At 44.2% G+C, this 27,259-nt stretch overlaps 1 protein-coding gene across 1 annotated transcript in view; it reads right to left on the bottom strand.

Annotated features, from left to right (window-relative positions):
• The window catches only part of PTPN2 (protein tyrosine phosphatase non-receptor type 2), a 323,265-nt gene that overhangs the window by 236,414 nt on the left and 59,592 nt on the right, over window positions 1-27,259 (bottom strand). The window contains exon 2 of the mRNA XM_069219931.1: window positions 18,180-18,270. Coding sequence (XP_069076032.1) covers window positions 18,180-18,270 — 91 coding nt within the window. The remainder of the gene's footprint in view (window positions 1-18,179; window positions 18,271-27,259) is intronic.

Here is a 27,259-nt window from a genome sequence, read left to right as displayed (position 1 = left end):
TGTCTCTTGGTCAAAGATTTAAATGCCACTGGTTTGGTACCAGGATTGCAATCTACATGGCTTGGACCATGTCAGCTATGTTTAAAAGAGCATAGGCTGCCCGTCAGTGTCAAGGAGAGTCTGTTCTATACTAATCTCAGAGAAGGGTAGCTGGAAGAGCTACGGTTTGGCCACATTTGATTCTGCATGACAGCCAACACCCCAGATGTGAAGGGACATCACCGGAAGTCTGCGCAACTTGCAGGAGAAGCTACGGGCTGCCCAGCACCTAAATGTCTGTCTGCCTGCTAAGAGAGGAAAGGAGAGGCATTGCCCTGTGTTCCTAGAAAGAATGACCAGGATTAGAAGCCCAGAGTGCTCCTAGAATTTGGAAAAACCCAGTGGCCGGTTACCAATAAGGGCAAAGAAAGAACTAGAGTGTTTCCTGCAGTGTATGGTGTAAAGACGCTATCAACCAAAATGGCAGGGTGTTTCTAGCACCACTACAGTGCCTAAAGGACTGGTTCTACTGCAACCCGAAGTGGCAGACCCCCATGTGTAATCGTCCTCGTAGCTGAAGTCCTGTCCTCAAACCACAGACCACATCTGCCAAAGACAAGCACCTACCTGCAGCTAAGCTAAAGCCCACAACTGACAAAAGATGAGCGATAGTCTTTCAGGTCTACACTGCTGTTCAATCCCAATGGCTTAGTGAATAGAGATGGCCACCCTATATCCCACTTCACTGGAGCGGACAACAAAGATACGAATCACTATCTATACCACGCAGTACTGCCCAACTTAAATCTTCTTTAAGCAGGTAACACAGGGCCCCAGTTGGCAAAGACTTACAAGCGGCATCTCAAAGGTGCAAAAGTGAACCTGCCATTAGAATGTTAACCTTTTCTTCAACAAAGTATATTGGCTAACTAGGAGTATATTGCCAGTGATCTTCACTTGTGCCTAATTGAACTTTATTCTATTACCTTTGCATAACTTACCACAGACACTGAGGAACTTCTTAGAGCAGAGAGATGGCACCATGGTGGGTGTAGTGCTCCACTAGAACCCATAACTAAGATCGCAACCCTGTAAATGTAACCCCATCCAAGTATGTAGTATTCCCTTTTGCTGTGAGCTTAAAGTACTTTATTAAACTAAAAGATACGTACAGAACTGGACAAACTATTGTGTCTGTTGGTTGACTGGCAAATTATGACCTCTTGTCCTTCACCCTATCTGAGAAGCATTTGACTGCATGCTCTCACTAACCTAAGAGTAGAATGAAGAAAGGGCCTACTTGGTCCACTTTGCAGAGAGTCAGTCTCTTCCCCCCCTCCTCTCATTTTCATGGCACTGGAGAACATTTTTGGGGGATGGGCAAATAAAGCGTCCCCATATGACAAAATGCGGACGTGCTGACATGTGGGGGGAAAAAAAAGCCTGCACAGAAAAACTGGCCCTCTGTTAAAAAGAGTTTGTATGACAAAGCCAGGCCAAACTATAATTAAAAAAAGTTCACACAACTGTGGTGGCACTATACCAATAGCCCCTGGTGATTCACACCCTCTCAAAGGCAGCTGAGGATGCAAAATGGTAGCAGGTGTGAAATAATGAAGATGGACGCTACATTCTAAACCACATTATTACTGAAAGGCCTTCACATGAGCAGACAGGAAAGCGTAGGCTTTGTTCCTTATTCATGGGTGGCAAATTAGATTAAAGCCACTGATTCATTAAAAACTCGAGGACAGTCTCTCTAGACATCCAATCTTGTCACTGTCACTTAACAAACATCCTCAATACTGGTAGTACCTCAGACTTATGGCTGTCTCTAATTTGTGAGTGATCCAGGGACTCATGGGGGTGCATGACTGCTTAGAAAACTAAATATTAACAGATTAATCAAGTGTATATAAATAAAGAGGCTAAATGTAATATTGACAATTTTAAAACGTTCTGTAAATGTCAAGGTATTTGAATCTGGAGCCTAAAAATTAATTATCCTCAGATTGATTCGTGGGAGCAGTACAGGTGCATCAAACAAGATATAGCATGGACGATGTGGGGCTTCATAAGAATTTAAAAAAGCTCCAACCTTCCAATTAAAATTGTTCTTTATTTTTGTATTTATATTTGTTTGTAAATTAAATAAAATGTGTTATTTGTGTATGTTTTTGATGATTGCTTGTTTCTGTATTTATTGTGTATTGTTCTGCATTTCAAACCATCAACAAAATTTAGGCTGGGATTCCCGGCTTCCAGTAATGACTCAGTGGGGGTCCCAGGCTTTCAATAATGATTCAGTGGGGGTCCCTGGTTTCCAGCAGTGATAAAGGGGGGGGTTCCACAGAAGTCAAAAGGTAGCGAACCACTGGAATAAGCCATTCAGACACACTCAACATCTGTAGTTGCCAAGCACACCTGTATCTTTTACAAACACAAACCAGGACTACAGGTGAAGCACACAAAAGAAACTAGCAGTCACTAACCCAGATAGCGCAAGAGTATGGATAACAGACTTTACAATGAATTCTTCGCATCATAACTCATGATCTTCTCAGAGTGCTCACACAGTTTGCCAGATATGAAATAGATGGCGACTTTCTGAACAACAATACAACAAGTCATATAAATCCCAGCAAAGTAGCTAAGAAACCTTAAGTGAAAATGCATACATGAAAACATGAATGGAATAAACGCTTATGGTGCATTTTCACAGTCTAACGACTTCAGGGAACAGCTTTTATGCCATCCCTCAAAGACTTCATTTCCAAGGCTTCTAGGCATTCATTTGATAATTCCTCGATGTCGGAAAGTAACCTACAACCCGAGTCATCCGCTCACACACATTTTTGGAACAAAAACAGAAAATATACCTCCCCCACCCGCTCCTTTACCCTGAGGAAGCATATTGTTTAAGCTTAAATAATTTATCCTGATGTTTAGCTCACAAAATACCAAACCTATGTCTCCTGAGGAACCAAATCATGCTGAGGAAGAATCCTTAAAAACATGAATCCACATCAAATAAAAGATCTGGAAAGAACGCCCACTAATCTAACTTGGGAATAATCGTGCTATTTCTGCATGAGCTGCATCAACTCTGAAAACACAACTATATAAAATAAAATCCTAAAGTTGTAGTCTAAGCAACCATTAAAATCCATCCAGTCCTTGGCGTTTCGGTAGAACACTTGATCACACGTTAGCGCCTAGGAGTTAGGAACTTGCCTGTGTACCTGAGACAACTTTTAGATGGTTCAAATTGCTCTTCAAATTTAGGACCCCAAAAACAACTGCTGGCGACAAAAGATTAAAAAAAGAAAGTCTGCCTGACGTGGAATTACTTCTTACCTACAAAGAAGTAACACCTTTAACAATCAAATTCAACTAAAGTTAAACAGTAAATGTTTAAATATTGTACTTGTACGTATGGGTACGTTTTCTGTACTGCAGTAAAAGGTATGTTAAATGAAGATGTTTTACTAAGGGACTCTGAGCACTGCGATAAGCCATCCCCCTCAGCTATGCAGTCTCCAACTGACGTTAGCATCTTTACCCCTACTACAACAGCATGTTAGACCAACTGTGATCAAATAGTGCATTTATTATAAAAGTGAGTGAATCACCCAGGTGGCCCCAGTCGAAGCTAGGAAGAACTCAAACTGGGGAATGATAACATAAACCTTGCTATCACCACGTGTTACAATGCCTAGTGCTTCATTTGTAAATAAAAATGTGCTGGAGCCCAAAGCTCTCCTGTGAAACACGTGGCTGCTGCAATTAAATGTGCGAGCACAGAATACTGAGGCAGCGTAATCCTGAAGCCATTTTGGGCCTCGTTAATCCATTTACAGCCACTCCCTCCGTCTTCAGCTCACTCTTGCAGCTTTCTACTTTGTTCCTTTGTGAGACTTTTTTGTTTTTCTCTTCCTCAGTCTTTCCCACATGTCTTTTGCTCGCAGGAAATGTCTGCCGCAGAAGAGTAAGTGCTGGTCCCCAAAATAAGTACTGGTGCCTGGGAGTGGAATCCACTCGCTCAAATTAAGCACCGACAACACCAGAATATCATGTGGCAAAAATATTGTGTCCTAAACACTGCATACAAAAACATAGCAAATCAAGTCACTTTCAGAAAATCTACACCCAATGGGTTATATTTTTAAAGTATATTTAGGTCACAGCATTTATTTTTGTAATTTGTATTTTGATATACATCATCAACAGTGACAAACCGGGATAGAGGGACCCACGGAGGTTCTATGCACCAAACAGTAGGCACAACAGTATTTCCACTTGGACCAGGTGTGGTCATGGTGTCAGGCTTAAAAAAATTCAAAGAGCCACAATTTGCAAACAGACAGCATAAAAACACTGCATCCTTATCGGGTGTGTATGGAGTTATTGGATTTCTATTTAATTTCTGCAAATTTAAAGTACAGTTTGTTACTTGTAGGTCTAATTTTTCAGTTTGAAGTTTTTTCTGGATTCACATACTGTCCATTGTTCCGCCATCTAGTGATTGGGTCCAGAATGCTCCACTATCTTAAAGTCCTTCTGTTTTAACTTTTTTTTTCCTTGTTGGTGGGCGTCAACAGCAGTTTTATTTGGTGTCTCCTGTGACGTCATTCCACCTCTGGCCGTCATCTTCAGATTCTTTTCTTCTCCATCTTCTGATGGAGGTGGGTGGGTCGCTTGTGAATCCAGAAAACTCTTCAAGTTGCAAAACTACACCTGCAGGTAAGAAACTATATGATTTGCAGTGTAAATCTTATCTGGATTCAAATGTTGTGCACTGACTTTGTAGCGGTTTCTGACCTTGAGGTAGTTGGGTTAAATAGTGACAATGGCTTGTACACAAATGCTGTCCCACTTGAGCTTCTTTATTCATCTGTATGTCGATGCAGTAATGTTTTGGAACCGTGGGAATTGATGAACAAGTTGCAGCCAAGCAGCTGTCTTGCAATGGCGTATTTGCCAGAAAGGCAATTGTTGCTTCATTATTTCGCGCTGAACGTGCCTTTGGTGCCACAGTTAAAGTTTCTCCTGCATAAGTGTGACACACCTGAATTGTTTGTGCAACCCATCTTTCAATAGTGTTTTAGTTACTGGTCCTCCTAAGAAACAATCTGCAAAATATACAAATAGTTGTTCAGTCATTCTGACACTTTTTGTCCTGTCTACATTGTACATTATGTCCAGTCTTGCATCTAACATATCTGAAGCTTTTTCTGCAGCATTTTTTTTTTTTGGTTCTTGAAAAAAACTTGGAATTTGTAGTTTTTATGTGGAATTGTGAAATGACTTTTGGCAAGAGCTGAGGTCTGTTCTCATGACAATTCTGTCTTTATGAATTTGCAAGTAGGGTTCTTGAATTGAGTGTCTGTAACTCACTTGCTTTGCAAAGTGACGTGATAGCCACCAAAAAGGCTGCCTTTAAAGTTAGCATCTGTAAATCTGACTTATGCCAAGGTTCAAATGTTTTTTTTACATCAGTTGCATGAGAACTATACTTAAATGTTTGGGGGGGCATATGCAAATAACCCTGGAAAATTGATCAACAGTGCATTTCCTAGGGAGTGATGGTTTGGCTGTCCGGAGGCAGAGTTTTGGCATTTTGCATTCTGCTGAGTTGCAAATAGGTCTATTGCTGGAGTTCCCCACATATTTGAAACATTCTGTACACAAAAGTCTGGTTCAGTTCCCATTCGCGGGAGCATGAGCTTTGTCTGCTCAGTCTGTCTGCCTCAACAATGTCCTTCCCTGGAAGTTGTATGTATGGCTTGTAGTTCCATCTTCCTCTGTAGAGCCCATCTTTAAATTTCCTGAGCTATATTTGATAGGGTTGGTAACTGAGTACCTCCATGTTTGTTTATGTAAAACACTGTTGTATTGTGTGTTTGAATCAATACTGTCTTCCTCAAAAGTGGTCTTTGGAACACCTTTAAGATGAAGACCATTTCAGCTCCAGTACACTGATGTGTTGCACTGCATCCTAGGTTCCTCATACCTTAAGAGATCCCATGTGAGCGCTACATCCCATAAATCATGCATCTGTGGTTATGATTACAGTTGGAGTTGGCTGTGCCAAAGCTCCTCCCAGTGTAATGTGTGCTTTGTTCCACTACGCCATCTCCTGTTCTACCCTTTGTGTGACAATCACTAAGGCCCTCATTATGACATTGGCAGTGAATGCCACTTACCACCGCAGTGACGGCCGCCAACATACTGCTGCGGTGGCAAATATCCATTTGCCATATTATCTCACACAAACACACACACACACACACACACACACACACACACACACACACACACACACACACACTACCCAAACCAACAGAATACTGCCACATACACAAATCCACTAGCTGAAAGGTCAGTGTTAAAGTGTTGGTACAAACATACATACTGTTAGGCCAACAAAACAACATCCACCACATTATGACACATGAATCACCACGGTGGACAATCACCACGGCGGATGGTGTAAACCATAGGCAGTACACACTGGTAAGCTCAGAAATGGTCACCCAAATACAAAACAACATAACATTGGCCTAAATGAAAATCACACACCTGACACTGATACACACACCACACACCCCCACAGCACTATAAAACACGTTACCCATAACTCTTTGAAATACCAATAATCGCCACAAGACTAACACGAACACCAGTGAGACAGCTACACAAAAACACACATCCATCTGTCACGCACACCACATCCCACACCCCACCACATCACGTAACACCCTCTGCACAACACACACACACACACACACATCACAACAACATTGTCCCCACTAAGGCGCCCCCGTTTTACTGATGAGGAGTTGTGGGTCATGGTCGAGGAAATAGTCTGGGTAGAGCCACAGCTGTTTAGAGCACAGGTACAGCAAATATCCATTGCCAGGACTAAGAAGCTGTGGCAGAGAATCATGGACAGGGTGAATGCCCTGGGACAGCGTCCACGAACAAGGGACATAGGGGAACAGGGACACTGGGAGGACCGCTGTGTGCCACGAGGAGGACATGGCCACAGAACCGAGTCATCTAGAAGTCACTCACTAATGTCCTGGGGGCTTACCAATCACAGGACAAGATGCACCATATACTTACCAACATGCAGGAGAACAAGCGGCTGCAGGAGGTACACCATCAGGATCCCAGGGAGGATTTTTAGGACCTCAAACACCACCAAGGTCTTCATAGCAGGGGTGTTGGCAGACATGGCCAACATCATGAGGGAAGGGACAGCACACCAGCGGGCCCCTACCACTACTCAGTCTACTGACAAGCCCACCTCTTCAGTTGCAGCTTGTGGGCAGGAGGCTCTGCCACAGGCCGCCAGCACCCCCTCCCCCTGCAGAAGGTGACCCCGCAAATGTTAACTGCGAACCAGAGACACTTGCAAGATCAAAACTACTGACAGGAAATTAGACCCTCCAGAATGTCCCCCTTGTGTCCCACCCTGTCACCTTGTCCGCTTTGAACTGCCTTTGCTCCCCTTCCTATGGTCCCTTGGACATTGGACCTGTGCTACAAGCAGACTGGAACAATACTCTGGACTTCCCTCAACCATCAACCCGTTCCATTGCACTTTTCCATCAATCATCAGCACTACAATAATCTCCCTTGAACACAACTTGAGTGAAAGTGTTATGTGATGAAATGTGCATATACGGAAACAGTCACACCATGTGCAAATGATCTGAACACTGATAGCATGCACTTAATGATCTGTATCTGTCTGTAGTCATCAAATCAGTACACAGTTGTTACATCACCAACATCTGTAAAATGAGAAGCCATAGGTGACAATTAAGTAGAGATGCAAAGAAAGTTAATGCCATCATGCTACAGCCACACAGAAAACATCAATTGTCAGAGGAATGGTCAGTTCCACTGTCTCACCTGTGTGTCATTGGAAGTAGTAACGTATAACTGATGCTCTGTTGTCCACATTCTCATCCTCACCCTCCTCAGCCTCATTGTCCTCAGGGTCTACTGCTGCGACAGGGGCATTTCCAGTCCTCCTCCTGCAGATAAGGCACATGTCGTCTGAGGGCCAGGTTGTGCAACATGCAGCATGCCAATACCATCTGGCCGACCTTCTCGGGTGAGTAGCACAGGGATCCACCAGTCAGATGGAGGCATCTGAACCAGGCCTTCAGGATGTTGAAGATCCTTTCAATAATTCTCCTGGTTCTCCCATGTGCATCCTTATAATGCTTCTCAGCCCCTGTTCTGGCATTCCTCACGGGTCAGGAGCCACAATAGGCTTGGGTAGACTGCAGTACTGAGGGTCAAACATTAGCCTTATACAATTGTATGGGGTTAACACCAGAAGGCATACACTAAAAATACATTGGGTGGGGAGTCAGGCTCACCTACTAGCCACACCATGTGCCTCTGTAGCTGTGCCATCACATTTGGATGCTGCTATTCCTCAGGATGAAGGCGTCATGCACCAACCCAGGATACTTGGCAGTGACGTGGGAAATGTACTGGTCAGCCACGCACACCATTTGCACATTATGTGAGTGGAAACTAACTCTTCAGATTCCTGAAAACTTGTTCATTCTGGCAGGGGGAGGGGGCACAACATGTGTACCGTCAATCGCCTCAATAATATTAGGTATATGTCCCATTGCATGGAATCATGCCTTTACAGTGGCCAAATCTTCTCCCTGGGGGAAATCAATGTAGCTGCACGTGTTTCACCAGGGCAGACAAAACCCTTGCCATAACAATTGAGAACATTGGCTGTGATATTCCTGCTTCCAAGCCAACGGTCACTTGGAAAAAAACAGTTGCCAGGAAATGGAGCACTGATAGGACCTGCACAAGAGGGAGGGGGGAATCCCAGTTGGATGACAGATCGCTGATAACAGATCAGGTTCCAACTGACCACAAAGCTCTGTGACAGTGGCCCTGTCCAGTCTATAGCTGAGTATTATGTGCCTGTCCTCCAGTGTAGCCAAGTCCACAAGGGGTCTGTACAAGGGGTCTGGTCTCCTCCTCTGATTCCTCTGCAGTGGTAGGTATCTAAGGGACACTAGAGTGAGTAGGTTGTAACAATCTGAACAACGGAACCACCACCTCAGTGTACACAGAGCAGTAATGTGATGGGGCAATGGGAATGGCAACGTATGTGCAAATTATAGAAATTAGGCAGTTCTCGTTTATCTGAATGTTGTCCACCACCATAAAATGGCATATGTAGGGACAGGTGGAAGTGAGGTACTCCCGCTGATGTTGGGCGGCATGGCGTAAGGCAGTCTTGCTCCGTTGTGCTATTCCTCATTAACTAATAAGGTGACTCTTTGGAGTACGGCGGCCAATGGGGAATCGACGGTGAAGGTGTACACCGCCGCGGATGTGACCACCATTTTCTGTCTATAACCTCATTTGATTCCCAACTTTCCACAGGACAAAGCCTACACTGCATGTGCTGCTGTGACCTGTGTCTGGATCCTGCCATGGCCCCAGTATGACCGGGGAAAGGGCCCCCGCCTTCACTTCGGAGTCTGATTGCTTGATGGATGGGGTCCTACCCCAGTTTGGACAGCTGTATGGGCCTCCAGACCAACAGGCGAGTACACCTTGGGCACAATGCATGTGGCAAGGTTGCATGGAGATGTGTGTGCAAGCGTTTTGTCATGGGGGGGGGGGGGTATGGCTGGTGGTAGTGTACATGGTGGGCGCTAGGTGATGTATGTGCAAATGGAGATGGAAATGGGATTTGTGGGCCACATGTGTGACCAGCTGGATTGTATGTGTAATGGTGTCTCCTGTCTGTGTTTTCTCTGCAGGTCAGCGCCCATAAGAAGAAGGGATTGTGGCATGCCATCGCCAAGGATGTGCGGACCCTGGAGGTCTACAGCAGGTGGAGCACTCACTGTAGGAAAAGGTGGGAGGACCAGAGATACTGGGCCCAGAAGACTGCGGAGGCCCAGCTGGGGAGGGCGTCCCAAAGAGGGCAGGGTGCCCGTCGGAACCTGATCCCCCTCCCCGCAATGGCCTGCATACTGGCGGTGGCCTACCCAGAGCTGGATGGGCGCTTGAGGGCATCACAGCAGCCACAAGGGGGTGAGTACAGTGGGTGTTACAACTATAATTGGTAGGTGGCATGGGATCCTGGTGGTGGGTGTCAGTTAGTGGGTGCCCCTTAATGCCAGGTCAGAGATGGCAGTGTGATCCAGCTCAAGGGTAATGGCTGTATTGCTAGATCTGGTAACCTAGCTAGGTTGCATTCCAAGTCAGACAGGGATTAGTGACTTCCAGGAGGGGTACATTTGGCGGGGGTTGGCTCACAGCTTGCTGGGGTACATAGCCAATGTAATGCCAGGGCAATGCATGGGGCTCAATCCTGATCCCTGTGTGTGACGGTAATGTGTATGCCATCTGTGATATTGGTGCATCTGACCCAGTGCTCCTTTTCTCTCTCTCCCACCCTTTTTTCTTCTGTCATCCTGTCCATGTGTGCACTAGCAACATCTGGCGGAACAGAGGCACAGGCTCCAGAGAGAGCTGCGTCCCACAGGACCCAGGAGGCAGAGTCCAACAACGAGGGGACGAAGGGCGAGGTGAGTACCACAGCAGAGACTGGAGGTGTCAACACAGACTCCGATTCTTCCTCCGATGGAAGTTCTCTGGTGGTGGTGGACACCTCTGGGACCATCCAAGCTAGGAGGTACAGCCACCACCCCCTGTACCAACACCGCCCTCCCAATAGCCCCTCACCAAGTTGCCTGGGCCCGCTCACCCAGGAGGGTGGGCATCTCCTTCGCCCCAGGCACCTTATGCCCTCCCCCAGTCAGCCCTGCTGCCCTCAGTGAGGAGTCTGCTGACCTCCTGATATCCATCTCTATAGGGCATTCAACCACTGTGAATGCCATCCCCTGGATGGCATCTCAGATGCAGCAATGCAATGCATTCCTGCAGGGCAATCACGGTGGGTTGGCGGCCCAACAGAGATCGTTCCAGGCTCTGGCCTGCTCTCTGATGGCAGCCATTGTCCCTGTTCCTACTGTCCCCTCTCCAACTTCCACTTCCCAGTCCCATTCTCCTCAACCCCAACCCATCCCGGGCACACCTACAGAGAAGCATGCACACAAAACATTACACAAGAGTGGCACAAACATAGGAAGCACACTTCAGGCCACAAGCAGTCACAAAAACAGACAGTTGCACACCCAACAACATCCGCTGTCTCCGCTGTGTCCTCCTCCTCCTCCCCCCTTACTGTCACTTCACTCACACCTGCATGCACTCCATCAACAGCCACCACCCCCCCATCACCACACCAAGTAGCGCACACACACCCCTCACTTGCAGACACCTCCACAACATACATCCATGTGTCCTCTCCCATCCTGTCTGCCCCCCACCTCCGAAGTGACACAAACACACACACAGACACCCAACAGCCATCCACCTCACATCAGCACACTGCCCATATACCCACACCCAAGTCCAGCGGACATACACCTCCAACAACCACTCCCTCAACCTCCACTCCCATCCAACTTCCCACCACACCGTCCCTAAGAAGCTTTTCCTTGCACAACTTGACCTCTACCCCCCCCTCCACCACTCCCCCCATAAGAGCAGGGTCACAATGACCTAGCCAAGCACCACACCCAAACAGTCCACGGGGATAGTGGAGGCACCTTCTAGTCATGGAGGAAAGAAAGGAAAGGAAAGGATCCCACTCCACCACCCAAGAGAGGCAAGAGGCTCCCGCCCACAGCAGTGGGAAAGGCGCCCTCACCGCCAGCACAGGGCATGTTGGCCACCCTCCTGGGACTGTTGTACAAGGAGCCCCCTCCAGAACCAGTGGGCAAGTCCCCCAATTCAGCTGAGGTACCCCCCCCCTCTCTTCCCCCTGAGGTGCCTGGCCATTGCCAACATGATGCCCCTGCACAGTGTAGTGCATATTTTGTCGGGGAACACGTAGGGCCTTGTACTGTGCCTTGTGGTCCTTTTGTACTTTGGACTGGTCATTGGTCCTTTCTGAACATGGATTCATATTTCTCTTGTCACATGGACAATATGGTGGCTGTTGGCATCAAATTACACTATCAGTTCTGTGCGTGCATATGTATGGTTGGAGAGCGAAAGAGAGCGAAAGAGAGCGAAAGAGAGCGAGACTCCTTTTCCTCCCTTCGTGTGCTAGGCGGCTGTACTCACTGTCGTCGTCTTCATTGGCACTGGGGTTCCCAGTGGAGCATGGCGTAGACGAGCACAGGAAGACTTGAAGTTCTGGTTCCATAGCGACATTGGTCTTCTCTGGGTCTCGGATGGTGAGTCTTTCGTCTTCTGTATTCTGTTTCCGCCAGGGTTTTGGTGGCGTTGGTACCGCCCCAGAAATCGTGGCGGTTTGATATGTCATAATATGGTCAGCGGTACCTTGTCTTAAGCCTGGCTGTTGATGGCTACCGCCATGGACAGTGGTGTGAACAACCTGGCGGTTGGTGTGGTACATTGGTTGTGTATGGGAGTTCTCACCACCATGTTCATAATTTGGCAGTAATTATGGCCAGCATGATGGCGGTATTACCGCACTTTAACAGTCACCGCCATGGTCATAATGACCACCTAAATCTTCCCAACTCCCCATTGCCTGTGACTACTGATTTTGAAGCCATTCCTAAATTGATCTCATGCAAGTCCTGCATATGGAATTAAAAGGATGCATGATGCCATCTTCTCTAGTAGTTTCCCCACAGTCCTCTATGTCAGAGCTTGCGCCCTCTGGTAGCAGTGGTTTTCTGTCAGTAGGGATAGAGTGCTCTTCTTATTGGGGTACTCTTTATCTTGAATGGAGTTGAGTCTTGCTCCCCAGAACAGCTATTCCTGTTCTGGCTCTGGAGAGGGATTCTCTATAATCAAAGAGAAACCCAGCGCATGAAGAGTCTCCATTACTTCCTGGATGTCGGGTCTGCATTTGGTATGAGAATTTGCTATTATCAACCAGATGTCGAGGTACGAGTATACATGTATCCCCCTCCTTCCCAAGTGCACTACTACTGCCAACAGACACTTTGTAAACACCTTGGTGCTGATTTTATCCCAAATGCCCGTACTGCGAACTGATAATGGGGTTTATTACAACTTTGGAGGAGGTGTTAATCCGTCCCAAAAGTGACGGTAAAGTGACGGATATACCACCAGCCGTATTACAAGTTCCATAGGATATAATGGACTCGTAATACGGCTGATGGTATATCTGTCACTTTACTGTCACTTTTGGGACGGATTTACACCTCCTGCAAAGTTGTAATAACCCCCAATGTGTTTTGTTTACCACAAACCTCAGGTATTAGGTCCATTGGAATGTGCAAGTAGGCATCTTTTAAGTCTATTGTTGCCGTGTAGTCTCCTTGTGGTAGAGGTTTCATGACTTCCTGTAAGGTTGTCAGCTTAAATTTTTGTGTTTTTATAAACTTGTTGGTAAACCGGAGATCCAGTACTGGACGTAATGTACTGTTCACCTTTGGGATTAAGAAATATGTTGAGCAGTATCCCTTGTTGAGTTCTTGCCTTAGAAACTGCTCTATTGCTTGCTTGTCCAGAAGCTTCCCATTGCTTCCTTGAGAAGACCAGCCTTTTCTTCCTTGGATGGGCTTTGGATCTCTTGTCGATGGGAATTCTGTTAGTTGCAGAGGTGACGTGGCTGTCCTTAGTGCTGAACGATCCGCAGTGGCTGGTGCGTTTTGCACTCTATGAAAAAGTGGACTTGGGGGTGGACTCACACTTTACCCTTCACTGGTTCGGTCAGTCCCTATGCTATGGGGGCTCTGGAGTCCGTGAACGTCGTGCGACTGTCAGTTTCCGGGCAGGCGACAAACAAGCTTTGGTAGCTGCAAGGGTGGTCCACTGGCTTTCTGGCTGCTGGAGGTAGTTTGGTTAGGGAGTCAAGGCTTGAAACTTGGCACAGGCCTCACTCCTACTCTTAAGATGCTAGACACAGAGTTTCTCTGGGCACAGGAACCCAGAGCCCGTCGGGTCGCAGTTCTTCGGCTTTAGCACTTCTTTACTCCTGCAATTTACAAGGCGCAGGTGCCACCAGACAGGGGAGTCTTCCTTGGGATTTCAGTGGCCACAGGGGTCCCTCTGGTCGGGACCAACAAGTTTTCACCTCTAGCACGTCAGGAACTCTGTTCCAGTACTGGCCTCCATAGGTCACTCTGTGTCCTCTTCTTTGTGCTGGGGCTAGAGTCCAGGTCCTGTGGTTGGTGCAGACGTCTTTGTGCTTTTTTTCCTTCTTGTCCAAGTAAGATCTAAGTTCTGATGCCAGGGGAGCCCCTTAAATTCTGGTTTAGGGGGCATGTCTTGTGTGAGAGACAATAGCCAATGGATAATGGACAATAGCCAATGCAGCTAATCAGTCCCTGGAGTGACGGCTTCCTGTGGGAGTACGTCACTTTCTACCCAGAACCAACTATTCTTGGGGTCTGCCAAGATGTCAGAACCCTCCCCCGCTGTGTACACCTCCTAGCGCACCCTCCGGGTGTGGCTAGTCCTATGAGATGCAGGCCTCCTGCATAGCTAATTTCCCAACAGCCCGGGCAGGCAGGGTAGGAAGGGCTTTGTCCTCCACTTGGGGACAGCTACTTGTGCATCAAAGGCAGGTGAAGCCTTTGAGGCTCACCACCCTGATGCTTTTAATACTAGCCAGCCTGGATGGGAGGAGGTGTGACATCCTTCCTGCCCAGGCCCTTTGTCTCACGTCCTGCCAAGGTGCTAGCACCATCAGCAGGAGAGCAGCATTTAGTCTGTGGCAGCAGCGACTCAGAAGAGCCCGTCAAAACAGTACAGGATATGTAACTTGGGGAGCAACCTCTAAGGGTGCCACCCGGGAATCCGCTTTTCAATCCTAAACATGGGCATCATGTTCAGAGTTGAAAAGCACAGTGTTTGATACCAAACACAACGGGATTCGACTGGGCCATTGCAGAGCTGGACATCGGAGCAGTGGTCAGATGCCAGCCCATGTTATCCAATGAACCGCTGGTTACTCAGCCTAGCATCAAATTTTAAATGCCAGCACGGGGACTTATGTGCTCCTGCACATATGTTCACACTCCTGAAACTATGCACCCTGGGCTAGTAGGGGCCTGCCTTAGGGGTGACTGACCTGTCCTTGGGTAGTAACAGAGACTCTGCCTGCACCTGGTGTGGGCAGTCTCAGCAGGCTGCTCAGGCTGACATGGCAGCTCTGCAGTCTCTTTTACTTGGAGTACTCAGGGTGGCACAATCATTGATGCAGCCCTGGTACCCCTCTTTACCACTTTGCCCAGGAACCATTTACTCCTGACTTACAGGGCTGGTGAGGTGCTCCCAAACAATTTGACATACAGTTTACGGGAAAGAGCACTGGTATTGGGGCACGGTTAGCAGGCCTCACTATACTAACAGGTGAAAAACAGCAGCATCTAACGCTACAGATCTCCTTCTTCACTCCTGGAGAAGGTTTATTTATTTTCTTCCACCCACAGCTTGGAGATCCTTAACCCCCTTTACATTAGTCTCCTTCACCTCAAAGCTTTTTGAGGTATTCTGAATGTCGTTAGATTATTGTCAAACTCCTTTTTCAAAACAGCAGACATTTCAGCCTCCAAACTCTCTCACTTCATTTCTATCTCAGCGACCTGTTCTTCGGGGTTTGAGGTTTAGCGTCTTCCTCTTATATGTCAAAGACTCTTTCACCGACGTGTCAGTCGTCGAGATTTGATGTTCTGCTCTTGACCAGTCTTTTTCCTACGTCGAGGAGTCTTTTTCCCCATGCGTCCTTCAGTGCCCTGGGCTTTTCAGGAGTTTTTCCTCGACTATTTTCTCTCTGTATTAGAGATCCTTTGATATACTTCCAGGCCCAATGGTGGAAAAAAAGAATCTGAAGATGGTGACTAAAGGTGGGAACTTCCCAAGGAAGTGAGACGACATCACAGGGGACACCGAATTAAACTGCCTTTGACGCCCACCAACAAGAAAAGAGTTAAAACAGAAGGACTATAAGATAGTGGAGAATTCCGGACCTAACCACTAGATGGCAGATTAAAGCACAGTATGTGAATACAGAAAAGATTCACGCTGCAAAATGTTCACATACATTTATAAACAGCTATATGGACTAACATACTAAACTCTATTCTTTTTTTCAATTCGCTTTTGGAATATTCATTTAGTAAATTATTTTTAAAGTTGTCCGTTTCTAAAGGCATGTATTAAACGTTTGTAGCCGTAAATAGTTAAAGGATCACTAAATGAACAGGTGGAGACGGATGCACTAGACCAGTCGTTCCCAACCTTTTGACTTCTGTGGACCCCCATTTTATCAATACTGGAGCCCGGGGACCCCCAATGAATCATTATTGGAACACGGGGACCCCCAAGGAGTCATTACTGATAGCTGGGACCTAATATTATTAAATGTTTTAAGCAGCCGCAGAACCCCTGAGGAGGTTTCGCGGACCCCCAGGGGTCCCCGGCCCACAGGTTGGGAACCACTGCACTAGACCCTCACTACTCATGTAACGTTTATACACTCAACACAACTGCCTCAGAGTGACATCTTGGGGACATTCAGAAAGCTAACCAAACAATGCATTCTGCCCGTGCCTTGCCATTGGCTTTGTAACTCACATTTTCTTGCTTGCCATTTGCTGGATTTATCTGTATTAGGCTGTCCAGCCTTAGTTTGTACTATGCCTTACCAAAACCTTATTACAGTATCCTTTCGAGTCCTCCCTTTCTGTAAACAGACCTGTAAATCTTGTTCTTATCTAGTCACCTTTACTGTGGATTCAAAGACGGAGGTCAAATGTCAGGCGCTCCATTCTAAGGGTGCTTGTTTACTTTTATTTTTCTCACTTCACAGTTAAAGGCATTTTTCTAGCAGGCGACAATATTTAAATTAACTATGCAAGTATTACAGAATATATCAGAATTAAGAACACAAATTAAGCACGCTTTTTTCTTATTTCTGAAGTGTACCGGAACACTGATGATCAAAACAAATCATTACACTAGGTGATGTGATTTCCACACATTTTCATCTGTGCACTGTATTGTTTTATTATTAAAACTGTGTGTCTGTGCAAATGTAATGGTCATTTCAATTAACAATGTGTTGTGCGGTATGGCAGTTTGCTACCACACTATGAATATTCCACTCCATGCCAGTCTGCACCACTCCACGTCATTTCACGCTACGCCTCTACTGTACCCTGTACGAGACTCTACTCTATGCCTCAATTCCCTTCACCACAGCACTCTATACCACTCCACTCTAGGCCACACCAATCTACTCTGCACAACTCCACTCTACAACATTCTACAACAATACACTCTATGCCACTCAACCCTGAATCAATCCACTCTACGGCACTTCACTCTACCCAGATTCATTCCACTCTAAGCCACTTCACTCTAATCTGAAACAATCTACTCTATGCTAGTTTACTCCACTCTCTGCCACTGCATTCTACACCTTTGGCCTCTACTTTGCAAAACTGCACGCTACGCCTCTGCCCTCTACTTTGAAATACTGCCATCTACACCTTTACACTCTACTTTACACTCTCCTCCACGACACTCTATGCCACTACACTCTACTCCAGTCTTCACCTATCTATGGTACTCCACGACACTGCAGCATGCTATGCACTGCCCTATGCCACTGCATTCTAAAACGCTGCATTGTATGCCACCAAACTCAATTCCACTGCACTCAATGCCACTATACTTTGCAGCACTCTACAATAAACTCTACTCTATGCCACTCCAGTGTATACCACTCTACATGACTACACACTATGCCACTCCAATACACAACACACTCTGCCGCTCCATTCCACAACGCACTACTCCACTCTTCGCCATTCAGTTCTACGACACTACACACAACTGTTCTCTATGCTATTACCTTTTAGCCATGCGGATAAGCAGCCACAATGGAATACAACATGGTTAAAACACTTTGGCGAAGCCAATAGCTCTTGCAAAGGACAGACTTATTGGCTTTGCCAATGCTTGTTATTATTTCACCATTTCTTAGCGGACCAGATGCCTGGTTAACTCTGGAACACTGGAGATTAAGTACACACTTTTTAACAAAGACTCTTATTCAGTTTAGAACATTCCTTTTTCAATGAACAAAGAAGAATCATGTTCAACCTACTTACACGGGTTCACATCTCTGTATCTGTTACGATTCTTGTTTTCTGGATACCTTGCGATCTTATTTGGTAACACTGGTGAATTAAATCTTATTTCCTGAAAATAGGAGGAGACATACAATTATTTTCTTTACATTGACACATGGATAACATTTTTGAAACATAGTCAAATATTTTCTTGAACTTGATTGCCCTGCTACTTTTAACAATGACTTCAGTGATCTTCTAGGGCTCTTTGAGATCGACGCAGCTTGATAATGACAGGCACATTCATGGAAATAGACAGGCTAATGGTGAGCAGACAATTCACAGGAGACCAAAGCAACCAAGCATAATAAAGGTTCACCCCTCTATCACCAATGCTCTCCTGCATGAAATTGTGGCCAGGAGTCAAATTTGCCTAAAAAGACAAGGAAACCACCCGCAATGCCAAGAGACCAAGCAATGTGAGAAATGTAAATGAGGCCTTTTCAGAATGAAACAATATTATTTATCACTTTTAATAATTCATCTCTGTTGATATCAAAGTGAAACCAAGATCAATCACTTATATTTAACTTTAAGCATCTCAGGCAGTCATTCGATTTATAAGAACAAACATTACTGGAGATGATGCAATGTATATTACAGATTACACTTGTCTCATCTTTACATGCTTGATTAATCAGTCCTCTCTTTATGATCCGGACTCTCTGCTGTAGCTTACATTGATTAGCTGAACCACAAAGATCTATTTCTTATCCAAATAAACTGAGGTTGTCAGAGAAGTGTATAAGATAGAGTGTGTGCACATGTGTCTAATGAGCATTGTTACACCCCCCCGTTCCAGAAGTATTATTAGCCATAAAAGTTTATATAAAAAGGCACTTCCATAAGGGAACCAAAATGAATGACCCACGCAAATCCAAAATGCGAATGTACACATAGCTCATGAAAGAAAATGGATTGCAAAAAGTAAATAGGTCTGGCCTCAAAATATGTCTTATATAGCAATACTGAGTGCATTATAAATTTAAAAAAGGAATACTAATGTAAGTATGTTTTTAAGTTTCGTGTGCAACGGTGCTTGCCCGAGTGTTAGTTATGACATGTAATGGTGTTTGCACTATTCTGGCAAATATATTGTACTCCGTACATACTCCATACATATATATCAAAAGAGGCTTCAGATCAACCTTCCATTACCGGCTTGAGACACTATTAAACACATCTTGGATCACCCCAACATGTCATTTTATTTTCATGTCTATTCCCCTAGATGTATCCTTTTGCTTTCTGTGCAGTGCACGATGAAGTATTTTATATCCAAAAAGCAGACCGTCATCACATATTTAATTCCTTATTTCCTTCATTATTTGTATATACAAACCAATTTTCTGTTTTGTCTGAAGAAGATTTTTTTTCTTTTATTTGTTGGTCATCAGCCTAGGAGACATAAGTCTCTACACAACCCAAAGATGTAAAAGGACAGAGCACCATGAGTGGCAAATAAGGTAGGACTATGAAAATGCAGATTTACTAAACAACTGACAAATGTCCTCCGAGAATACAAAGAACGAAACCTGAAGTTGCACTATATAGCTAAAAGATGTCTTCACAGAAGACCAAAATGCCGATGGAAATCTTTTTGAGCTACACTATCAAAAGAAGTTTTCACAAAAGAGCACAATGGAGATAGAAAGCGGCACGTGTACTACACGCTACCAATGGAAGTCCTTACTGAAGGCTACAATAGCATCACAGTCCTGTCTGGGTCTCTACTTACACTTTGGAGGAGCGAGTTAAGCAAAGGCGTGCATCCCTGACATCTTGAGAAAATATATACAATCAATTTTTTTGTTTTGCCTTTAGAAGGATTTTTTTTATTTGCTTTTGTCATCATCAGCCTAGGAGACACAACCCAACTCTGACATCTTGAGAAAATATAAAAAGCATTGCTTTGCATCCAAGTTAGTTTTCCACAAAAATCGGCAACAAACAAACATCAACTTCTGCAAGATCACATTTGCCATAAAAAGTATTTCAACCAACTTTTTCTTTCATTTTAGGAATCAGAATGGCACCCAGATGGAGAATGCTACTGCACAACTATTCCAAGATAAATAACATCCTGGAATTTTTGCACACAACACATTGATATAATGGCAACACCAGTAAGTTGGAAAGAAGTACAAGGTCTGCAAAGTTGCTGAAAACTCCAAGTTGTTAGTAGAGGTCCCTCTCTATTCGGATACTATTGTTTGCAATGTCCATTACAAAGCAGAGGGTCTGTCGCTTCAAACTAGCAATTTTCATATACACTCTTGCTACGTTAATGCCTTGTGCTCATTTTTCTAAAGGATAACTAAACATACTAAACCTGGCTGAGCGTGATAAGTCAACATGGCAACTTACAAAAAACGTCTGGAGTGTTATGAAAATAGTCAAAAACACCTTACTATACATAAGGACTATCAGTCACTGGGGAGACGGCAAGTGTCTAAAAAGTCTCCTTCCCAACATCCCACCTCCGGGGAACTATTTATTTCTAGATTTAAGTACACATGCTACACAATACTATCAGTACCTCACAAAAGAGTAGTATTGAGGTGCAAAGTTGCAATAGTGCTACACTACCAGTAGATTACAATGAAGAGGAAAAGCTGCAATAGTGCTATACTACCAAAAGACGTCCTCACAGATGAGTGCAACAGAAATGGAAAGTTGAGTGTGGATTCAGTCTAGAAATTTGCATATACGAACGTAGCAATGGCAAAAGTGTTGAATGAAGGCCTCTATATATGTATGCGTTTTGTATTCTATATTTTTAAAAACATGAGGCTGGCACAAGCCTGACCTAAAAAGCTGGCCTCACAATCCGCAGGTGTTCCAGAACAATTAAAACAAATGCAGTACAGAGGGCTCAGCAGTCCACAGACATAATCAAGAGCACGTTAGGAAATTTGCAACCTCAATGTGAGGGCATCAGTGGGAGATGGATGGAAGAAAAAAAATACATGTTTCTTTGCGACGTCACAAGAGGCAAGGGATTAGGCAGAAAAGCCTAGTAATGCTAGTAAATCTCAAAAAGGTATGCGATAGGGCATAGTGTAGACTGTAGAATAAAACAAAGGAATCAAGGTCTGAGGAACGGCACAGGGCCTAAACTGGATAGTGTCAAAATTAGATAGTGTCAAGGTTATGAATTAGAATTCACATATCTCTCAATAAGGCAGTGGTTACAGAGTTGTAGCTTACAATGCAAACTGAAGGCAAGTGGCCATAGACACTTGTGAAGAGTACGACAAGGACAAAGATTCATATGTATTTATTTACTTAGGTGTTTTGCAAACCAGGGGTTTTCATCTTACTATAACTTCTGAGCACTGACGTCTGGGTAGGGAGATAACCTAGTGCTCATATCTTTTACAAAGGGTTAAAAGGACAATGTGAGGGGTGAGAAATATTTGATATTAACTAGTCAAAATTATGCACCTACATTAAAGAAAGAATGAGAAATATGTGGCAATGACCAGAGGGCATCACTAGCATGGGTTTCTATATAAAGAGCTAGAATATACAGCCCTGCAATGGAAGACCAGACGATTCCACAATTCTATAAATTTACCTGGATGTCTGGAAACACACCATAGTACTCCCTCCACCCCGAGAAATCCTCAGCAGACCATAAGACTCTACTAGCAACTAGCTGCCCTAATTGGCAAAAATCATGGAAAAGATAATAAATGTCTAGCCAGCCACCTTGCTAAACCACCCAATCCGAATTCAGGCCCAACCACAGTACAGAGACTACCTCATCGCCACCAAACATTCAGACGATTATGGACAAAGGTGGCATGAATTCCTCACTGTACTGGATCTTTCTGCACCCTTAAACACTGTTTTTCACACCGTCCTCAACCAACAACTGTACACAGCAGGCATCCAATGTCCCATACTTCACTGCATTTGTTCTTTCATGACATGCTGCACCCGGTTAGCCTAGCTCCATTTATCTTGGACCAGGTAACCTCATCTGTAAAGTTCCACAAGGATCCTCACTCAGCCCCACTCTGTTCAAAGCCTGCATGACCCCACTCGCCAGCATCATTCGCGCCCACAAAATCAATATCATACACTATGGTGACAACACCCACCTCATGCTCTCCCTATCCCTCTCAGATAAGACATCACCCACCCTGAACTACTTCGGCACCTCCAAGATCGCAGTCATCAGATGGATGAAAAACAATTGTTTCAAGCTTAACACAGACGGAAGTAGTAATCATCAGCAAAGAAATCTTGCTTTGGAAATCCACCTGGTGGCCTGCCGACCACGAACCCACACTCCTCCTGCTGAACCAAGCAAAGAACCTTGGAATAGTATATCAACAACCCACTCACCATGACTGGCCAAGTGAATGCACTCTCAGTCTTGTTCTTCCACATTCTAAAGACACTCGAGAAGAATTTCAAATGGTTCCCCACCAACATGTCACCCAAGCCCTTATCACCAGCAAGATGGACTAAGCCACTCTAAGCTAGAATCAACGCTCAACTGACCAGATGACTCCAGACAGCCGCTTTGTGAAATGCAACCCAGAAATCTTCAAAGTGAAATGAGGCACACTCTGGACAAAACGTATGACTAGAGGAATTAACAACTCTACCACATCTTATTAATCATTTCCATCCTAATGCAGTGAAAAGCAGATGAACATTACCTCGCCTTAGCTACACCAACAACAGCCTACTCTAGGGTTGTATTTTAGCCACCATTCATTTACATTGTTTCCTGGCTGATCGCTACTCTGTCTTTGCCACCGTAAGTAATGTTCCACCAAAGTTAAGGTTTTCTTCTGGTTGAGTTCTGTTTACAAAGATTATGCATTCATGTAGAACCACAATATCTACAGCGGTTCATCAATATATTTATCCACTGTGTAAAATATAACAATTCTAAGATCACAAGGTTACCTTTTAAATATGTTGCATATAATTGCATCAATTGCATCCATGGAAAAAGCTTGAAAGGAAATATAGCTACTATTAACTAGACACCCTTGTTCCTTAATGGTCCAATTAGATTTTGCATATGAAAAACTATCGAGGGTAGGGTTGCCTGCAATCCACTAGGTATTTGGACAGAACACCAATGGCCGATTTTCTGCACAAACTAGAAATGTGCATAATACAGCGACTAATTAGATTTGTGTCCTGTGTGATGAAACAAACTACTGGAATCTTAATCTCAAAACAGATCAAACATTCTTTCTTTTAGGGATCCTCACAACATTGTATTAGGTAGAGGAACCAAACAGTGCCTTTCAATAGATACTGTGTTGCTCTGTTTTGCAATGTGTACGCAGTAAGTTCTACACTTCAATCAAGCTTTTGAATACATGTGAAAATACACTGGGGTGGGGAGGTATCTGTTTTTTTTCTTATAAATTGCTAGGACCTTTCCTCCAACAGTCTCTCCCAGTCCACTGTAAGCCTGCTTAAGATAAACCAGACAACAAGTTTGGTCATTCAAATGGGAGGTTATGTGATAGTGAATAATCTTATCAGATTTATGTGACCAGTTATTGACCTTAATGCCTCAGAAATGCAAAAAAGTGGCCAGAGAAACCTTTTTTTATTATTCCCTTTTTCCCGAGAAATGGACGGCGTTGGTTGTTGTAACATGGTACACAGTGGTACGTGCTCTAGGATTAAACCAGTGTAAATTTTGCTCTTTGTACTAGGCAGGGACAGGACACGACCAGATTTCATTACGAGTCCTCATGTTCTATTAGTTTACTGATTTGATCAGTATAACACTTGTGTTGGCATTTAACAGCAAAAGGTTTTATGTGAGGCATTTACATTTCTAAATATTTTTTTACTTTGTTAGGTGCTCTTTTAATTACAAAATAGTACTATCTTCTGCTTTGTTTAGAGAAAATTAGGACCACGACGATCCATTCTGTACTGCTTACAAAATTTGATTATCTGTCTCTGCACATCTTTGTGACATGGTCACTTGTCCCGTTTATGATCAATAAATCTGCATTTCCATTTTTCCATTTAAATGGCAGTAGATAATCTGTTAAGTGATCTATTTTTAATTCTGTAACCTATTCTACTCCGCCCCATCTTTGGTGATCTTTATTATATTATCGTACTTTCTCTTCCTCGTATCTTATGCTTTAAACCCATTCCCCAGGATTATCCTTTTTAATCACACATTCACAGTTCCCGCTCTTTCCAATTCCCTTCCTCTTTGATCCATTCACACTCCCTCACCGATTTCAATTTCCCTCTTACCTCTGTTTGTTTTGTCAGTTTCCCTCCCTGTAGCAACCTCTCAACACGTCACCATCTGTTTTACAACCCTTCTAGTAATGTCCCCTTACCTTTTCCTCCATTCTCCATATGCTCAGAGTCATCCATCCTAACCTTCACAACCTTTCCCCTAAGCCTTGCAACCACACTCCTACCCTTAGACCGGTGCTGCATGCCCTACTCCCTCCACTTTTATTTCAACTCCCAGTCTAATTCTTCCACCCTTTCCCAGGGTGTCCTCAGTTTGCCTCTCACCCACCTTATGCTCTCCAATCTTAACCTCTTTTTTGCAATTCAGCTTTGAGCTCACATTTCTCCCTTGCTCTCCCATTTCTCCTTTGCCTGTTGTCCAAATTATTTCATCCTAATAAGCACATAACGCATATTTCTGCCATAAGCAAAGTAGGGAAAACTACTATGCACAGCTCAACCTGCTTGAGATCAATTCACCCTGTCCTAAAAGAGAGGGAAGAATCTAATTTGGAACGTTAGCTTCAAGGATAGCAGAGACGTCAATATTTAGCACTTAAAGCGTTATAGGGCATGGGGCTTGTGTCAGGTAATGTGTCTTGCATTTTCACATGGGATCTCGTGTCTATTCCCATTCAAGTTGCTGGTACTTTAGAAAAAGCAAGGGTTGTGTGTGCAATGTGTTTGTGCAAAGGAGCAGGGCAAGAGAACCAGAGTTGACAACTACGAAATCTCTACAAGTGGCAATGGGAACACTTTCACCATCTTCCAGGTGAAACCACCAAATTATTTACACCACCCACCTGTTCTTACTCCTCCTCTCACCCACTCATGCTTTAATTGGGGAGAAGGTAAAACAAAGCTGAGAAACACCCACACAAGGAAGATAAATCGACCCCCCCCTCCCCCCCCCACCCCAGTGTTCCTTAGTCGCTTCAATGGGGCACAAAGGTTATGTTAGCATCTAAAGAGGTAGAATAAACGCACCACGAGCCAGGATGAAACTGACCTCCACTCCTAAATCATTTCAGATATTTAATTTATAACTCCGAAGTTCCTCTTTCCAGCTAGAGGAAGACACTTTTGAACTCTTGAAGGGAGCTTTAAAATGGTGTTCGAGACTTTACACATACAAAGCAGCCTCCAGGCAGAATTCTCGGGTTCTGCCTTTAAAGCATTGCCATATAGCAATATCTAAACAATAAAATGCAACAAACATTTCAATTATTATTTTCGGACTCTCACTGCTGATGGAGAAGTGTCACATGGTTCTTTTACATTTTAGCTTTATTGAACATTAGGACAAGACCCAGTGCTTTATATGGACATATCACTGACTTATCTATATAGTGTGGAAGGGCATATTAGCTAAACTCAATTCACGTGTAAATAACAGCTTTTCTCAGTTGCACCTCAACCCACACCTGGTAAAACGTACCTTTTGTTATATTATATTATCACATATGTGTAAAAAATCCGTAGATGAAATTCTATTTTAAGGTTTAAGCATTTTACTATAGCCTACAATAACTACTGCATCACAATGAGAATAATATATAGAAAATTAAAAGGCAATGCTAACATATATAATAGTGCTTAGTCAACATACCATGAAAATCACAAGAAACCCACAACACACACAGTCTTGTTAAATCAAAACAGCAAAGCTGTTTAAGCACAAATACAGTTTGTCATGGACTTATGGTACAGTTAAAACCTACCCTAAATATTTTAACCATATATAACAATTTCCGAGTTTCGAGATTTCTTCTAATGTATCTTAAATTCAATGTCACTTTATAAAGTCTAATAGTTCAGCATTTTCACATCACTGTACCACAGGGCTGGAACACGGTTTTGATTTTTGCCTTGTCTCCCTTATGGGTTACAATTTATTTTTTTTAGATCTGTGGAAAGGTGGAAAAATAAGGAAACTGCTACTATTCAAGACATTTTATAGTATTAGGTCTGTCATAATCATAGAAGCTATTATCAGAGCTCTTACATAATGAGATTGCAGCCATAATTTAGCGACACACCACACAGCACCAAAGGGACAAGTAGATTCATGAAGCAACTTATCATACGGACAAGAAGATACTTTATTAAATTCCACACCCCTGAATAACGAAATAATGAAATAATTGTTGCAAAGGTCATAGCTGGAATTTCCCCATCTGTGCGTAGGGAAAACCCGACGCAGACGGGCACAGCAGCAGCTTTCTACAAGCTATTCTAACCAAAACTTGCACACCTGCAGACCAAGTTCTACAAATCATGTGCTGATATGGGGTTGTTCACCCCAACAAAGCAGTCAACGGCTATTGCAGTTATACACAGGCTACGGAAGGATCGAACTAGCTGTGGTCCTTACCGGCTAATCTCCTTATTCAACACAGACGCAATGCGCAAAGATCTTCGTGGCCATCCTACTGCGAAGACTTGGCCCTAACATGCATGACGTCAATATCCCTGATCAAACAGGGTTTATCACCAAAAGATCACATTACGCACATTCTGCATATACACGACGAAGCCCCCTGCACCAATAATTCAACTTTCCTGCTCTCCACAGATGCTAGGAAAGAGTTTGACCAAGTCCACTGGCCTTTTTACAAGCAATCTTATGCAAGCTGGGAGATCTAGATTTGGATGCCAGGTATTGAGTGGCTATGCACATTGAGAGGCTAGGGTAAGTGTAAATAGCACAACGCTAGGTCCCACTGCTCCCGCTCCTCTTTGCTCTACACATTGAGCCTCATGTCAAAACCATTCACTAGAATGCACAGAACTCTGGGATGACTTTTGGC

The sequence above is a fragment of the Pleurodeles waltl genome, chromosome 2_2 (genome assembly GCF_031143425.1).
Source record: "Pleurodeles waltl isolate 20211129_DDA chromosome 2_2, aPleWal1.hap1.20221129, whole genome shotgun sequence".
Classification (NCBI taxonomy): domain Eukaryota; kingdom Metazoa; phylum Chordata; class Amphibia; order Caudata; family Salamandridae; genus Pleurodeles; species Pleurodeles waltl.
This window is presented reverse-complemented; position numbering and strand designations above follow the sequence as displayed.